The sequence below is a fragment of the Otolemur garnettii genome, unplaced genomic scaffold (assembly GCF_000181295.1).
Source record: "Otolemur garnettii isolate 467f Iridium unplaced genomic scaffold, OtoGar3 scaffold00013, whole genome shotgun sequence".
Classification (NCBI taxonomy): Eukaryota; Metazoa; Chordata; class Mammalia; order Primates; family Galagidae; genus Otolemur; species Otolemur garnettii.
The window spans coordinates 13411657-13416387 of NW_003852408.1; the positions used below are offsets into that span (position 1 = coordinate 13411657).

Consider the following 4731-nt stretch of genomic DNA (forward strand, 5'->3'; position numbering starts at 1 on the left):
AAAAAAAAAAAAAAAAAGAAGAAGAAGAAATTCTGCTGCAAGAGGTGAAGAAATTTCCTCCCTGGAGCTACCCCCTTTGGGCTCCAAGCTTTTCCCCCTCCTCTCTCACTCCTCTCCCACCCTCCCCCTCCACAGGTGGCACTGGTATGGTCGGGGTAAGAGTCTTGAGCCATCAATTAAATGCAAGCCCAGGTGCACGTCTCAACTGGGCCACTTCCCAGCTGCGACGCCTGGTCCACCATATGGAACCCATCTGGACCTCCACTTCTTCATCTGGAAAATTCAAGACAAATAAGTGCGCCTACGTCACCCAGGTCGGTGTTTGAAACAGTTGAGTTCACGTAGGTGGAATGAAAACCTGAGCGGAGAGTTGGGCCTGAACTGAGCGCTTAATCATCAGCCGCTAGCTAACTCTGGGGCGGACTCGGGACTGCAGGCCCGGGCCTCTGGAGCTCTGTGGGGGACCCAGTAGCGTCAGGGGTCCGGCTAACCTAAGGTGGAGACGTTCTTGCTACCTACCTTAGTGAACCACTTCCTTGGTTACTATTATTCCTAAACGCTTTGCAATCCCACGGGCTCCCGGAGGCGGTTCTTGTTTGCAGCTCTCAGTGCCGCCTCGTGGCGAGTCCTGGTTACCGCCTTCTCTAGGCCACAGGGCTGGAGAGAACCCCGGGAGCGCAGGGCAGGATCTGGGAACTCAGGCTTGGGAAGAAAGGAGCCGCGATAGACTGATCCTCCAAGGGGAAAAAGAGTGAGGGGAGTGAAGAGAGGCGTTTGTGAATATCTTTCTCTACCTCCACACTATCCTCGTCCAAAAGAGAGGCCTCGACTTACAGCTGAAGAGAATTATTTCAGACTTTGGGAAGAACTTCTCTGCGAATCAGGAACACGCAGCCCTAGACCGAGGCCTCAGGGAGGTCTGGTACCTCCATGCCCGAGGGTCTGGGCCAGGGAAGGCGCGTTCTGCCCTGAGGCCTGGTGCGCCCTGCCTGGCTCAGGCTAGGAAGAAAGAAAGCGCGGAGTCAGCCAGGCCCTGGATGGCGCGGCATGTGCGCCTCAGCACTTTCTGTTGTAATCCCCGGGGGCTGGGGCCCGATGGGCGGCTGTGGGAAAGACCTCAGCTCCCCAGGGAGACCAGAGCAGACCGAATCCTGCCTGCTGACTCAGCTCCCCACCCCTGCTGGAGAGGGTACAGGGCGGGGGACGAGGCCTGAGTATAAAGCCCCGCGCTCCCGGCTGCGAGCTGCTTCCCTGCCACGCTCACCCAACTGGTGATACCCAGCGCTAGGGAGAAGGAGGGCGAGTTGAGGGTCAGCCCCTGGAGTCTGGGTCCAGAGCCAGGCCGAGTCCAGTTCCCCCCACTTCCCCCGTCCTCCATCCCCTACTCAAGTCGGGCAGGCTTTGGCTCTTGAGACCCTAAGCGCGTGGTCCCACCCTTCCTGTCGGCAGCAGCATGAGCAGCGCCCCTGCGCCGGGCCCAGCGCCCGCCTGCCTGACTCTCTGGGACGAAGAGGACTTCCAGGGCCGTCGCTGCCGGCTGCTGAGCGACTGTGCGAACGTCTGCGAGCGCGGAGGTCTGCGCAGGGTGCGCTCGGTCAAGGTGGAAAACGGCGTGTGAGTGATCTCCCCGCTGCCGCCGAGCTTGTATGAGATGCACTGGGGCTTCTCCTGCCCAGGGACTTCTGCCTGGGACCCTGCACTGGGGACCTCCTGCCTGGGACCTCTGCCTCTGTGTGCCCTGAGATATACCCGCCAGCATGAAAAATCCCTCTCAGCCTCCTCCAAACTCCCCAACTATTGCAAATACAAATCACTGGGGAAAGTGTATCCTTCAGAGTTAAGGAGACAAAGACTAGAAGAGACCCCTTCAGGTCCCTCACGGGGCCCCTGAAGAGGTTTCCAGTGTAGTTATGTCCTTCCCAAAGTTTTTTTCTGTGTGAAGTTAGTCAGCTCCAATTTGCTTAACAAAAGAAAGTTAACCTACTGCTGGCCCCACTTTAGTGTCCTGGAACCCAGCCTGAGGCCTTCAGGAGAACTGAGGTAGGCTGCTGTAGCAGGCAGGGGTCCCTGATGCTTCTCTATGTAGGCTCCTGAATCCTTGAGGTAGAAGCACTTTGTTTGGTGAGTCCTGGTTATAACCTTCTCTAGGCCTAGACTCCTAAAACAGGTTACAAGTGATCTTTGTAACCTGAGAAATTCCTTCCAAGTTAGGGCCCTGGGCAGGAAGTTTGGGCTCCTTAAGCCCAAGACAGCCATAGGTTTGGAGTCTTTAGTCTCTACGGACTGGATTGCAACGCAGTGAATGTGTGTGGGAAGTGTCTGGAGAAAAAGATTGGGTTTCTCAGTCTGTTCAAATACAAAAAGCAAAGGGGAAGGGGAGGAAGTGAGCCTGAGGCAGATAGATGCTCCACCCGGCTCTTCTTCTTTTTCAGTTGGGTGGCCTTTGAGTACCCTGACTTCCAGGGACAGCAGTTCATTCTAGAGAAGGGCGACTATCCTCGCTGGAGCGCCTGGAGCGGCAGCAGTGGCCACCACAGCAACCAGTTGCTGTCCTTCCGGCCAGTGCTCTGCGCAGTGAGCACAGCCCCACCCTTCCTCTTCCTCCTAGTTTCAGACTCTGGCCCCACTACTGAGCTCTGGAAAGGCCGTCCACCCCATCACTGCATGGAGTGTGTAAACAAACTCCTATGAGGGTGGTAGGGGCATTACTTCCTAGAACCAGGGGGTCTTGGAAAGTTGGAATTGGGGGAGTAGGTCAGGAACCTGAAAATCAGCACCACGGACAGTGCTGAAGCTGTGCCAGTCCCAGTGCCCAATGGCCCCTCAGTTCCAGTCGTCCACACATGTAAGTGAGCAACTCTGTCACCACACAGCCCTGTGAGGTCGGGACAGCTGCTGTTAATCCTATATGCAGGGGGCTTCAGAGGGACAAAGTGGCTTGCCCCAGGTCAAAAGGGTTAACACAGAGCTGAGACTAGAACTCAGTCCAAGGAGCAAGGCTGAGAAAAGAGTCAATCTCAACCTGTGTTTGTGTAATTGGGGAGGAAGAGTTGGTAATGAATCAAATACACTGAAGGGGAAGATCTCACTTTCCATTTGTGCTGACATAGGTACTGGGACTGGGGGATTAGAGAGCAGAAGACCCAGTCCAGCCCATCTTCTCCATTCTAAGAGACTAAGGAAGCCTTTAGGAGGAAGTCCCTGGACAAGATGGACAACAAATACAGATGCCCTGATGTGTCTATTCTTATTCTGCCATCCAGAGCCCCTTAGCTGAGTGCCCCTGTGAGAGGCTGTGCCCAGCATACTGGGGAGGGGTTGGGGTAGTCATTGAGGCCCTAGGGAAACTATCTTGGTTAATGGGCTACATTTTTCTAAGAAGCTCTAATTTTCCTCCTGCAAATAAGGCTCCTGTCAAAAGATAACTTCTAGCCATGACCTGAAATGGTCTCATCAGTTGGAATGAGAATCTGGAATTCTGGAACTGGAATCTCCCAGTCTCACCCACCCACCCCTGGGAGGGTGTTGGTGGTGGGGAGAACTCTGAGCATTTCAACTTCCCAGACTGCCAGGGAACTGATAGGGTGAATTCTGGGAGTGCTTGTGGGGCCTAAGTGGCTGTACAACTTGTGTTGGGCAGTGGACTGGGAGGAGTAGGGCTGAGGATGTATCCATTAACACATCTTTAGATGGCCTAACCTCTCTACCCCTACCTTCCTATGCCTCAGAACCACAGTGACAGCCGTGTAACACTGTTTGAGGGTGACAACTTCCAGGGCTGCAAGTTTGAACTGAGTGATGACTACCCATCCCTGCCCTCCATGGGCTGGGCCAGCAAGGATGTGGGTTCCCTCAAAGTCAGCTCTGGAGCGTGAGTCCTGGGAATGGAACAGGGGAGATGAGAAGACTTCAGAAGCAGTGGGGACCAAGGGGAGAAGTGGTGGAGGGGTGCTAAGGGAGACTGGGGACTAGAGGCAAGGGGAAGTGAGATGGAGACAGACTGGGAAGGAGAAAGAGAGTAGGTGATAGGAGAATGGGAGGCAGGGAAAACTTTGGGGATAGAGAAAGGGATTAAGAATATGGGTAAGGAGGAAATGAAGGGTGGGAGTAAAAGACAAGATGAGGAAAGTGACAGGAAGACTGAGAACAGGGCACAGAACAGAGAGATATGCACAGAGGAGAAGTTGAAGCAATGGTTTTGGAGCTGAGGGTGGGAGCTGGAAGAGGGGCTGCTAAGGAGGACATAGATCTGGCTGCAGGCAGAGCCTAATCATCACTCCTGTGCCCTTGCTGGCCTAGGTGGGTAGCTTACCAATACCCAGGTTACCGAGGCTACCAGTACATATTGGAGCGAGACCGGCACAGTGGGGAGTTCCGCACCTACAGTGAATTTGGCACGCAGGCCCACACTGGACAGCTGCAGTCTATTCGGAGAGTCCAGCACTAGGTTCTATAGCCCCAGATACCTCCACTGAGAACCTTCAATAAAGGCTCTTGAACCTGCTTGCCCCTCTTGCCTCCTTGGTGCCTTGCTTTTTGATCTCTGTCTTCATCCTTTGTAGGGCTCCTCCCTGCCATTCTGACCCTTGCCTCAGGCTCAGGTACCCTTGACTATCAAGCATAAACTGCCTTAGAATATATGTGGGTGGGCTCTGGTGGAGCTGGAAGGAAACTGCTGGTAATAAGCTTTGGAATCCTGGAGCCTGGCCCAGTAGGTGGTTCACAACTATA

General features: G+C 54.4%; 1 protein-coding gene across 1 annotated transcript; it reads left to right on the plus strand.

Moving 5' to 3' along the window:
• The first annotated feature begins 1313 nt into the window (after positions 1-1313).
• CRYBA2 (crystallin beta A2) lies at positions 1314-4509 on the plus strand. The gene is made up of 4 exons (XM_003784941.2): positions 1314-1614; positions 2433-2574; positions 3729-3871; positions 4300-4509. Exons 1-4 carry the CDS (start codon positions 1454-1456, stop codon positions 4445-4447), a joined length of 594 nt encoding a protein of 197 aa, XP_003784989.1. The 5' UTR covers positions 1314-1453; the 3' UTR covers positions 4448-4509.
• Positions 4510-4731: the final 222 nt, after the last annotated feature.

Coding starts and splice junctions, on each gene's coding strand:
- CRYBA2 (XM_003784941.2), top strand. CDS start 1,454: ATGAGCAGCGCCCCTGCGCCGGGCCCAGCGCCCGCCTGCCTGACTCTC. Junction 1,615..2,432: donor GTCAAGGTGGAAAACGGCGT/GTGAGTGATCTC, acceptor CTTCTTTTTCAG/TTGGGTGGCCTTTGAGTACC. Junction 2,575..3,728: donor TCCGGCCAGTGCTCTGCGCA/GTGAGCACAGCC, acceptor CCTATGCCTCAG/AACCACAGTGACAGCCGTGT.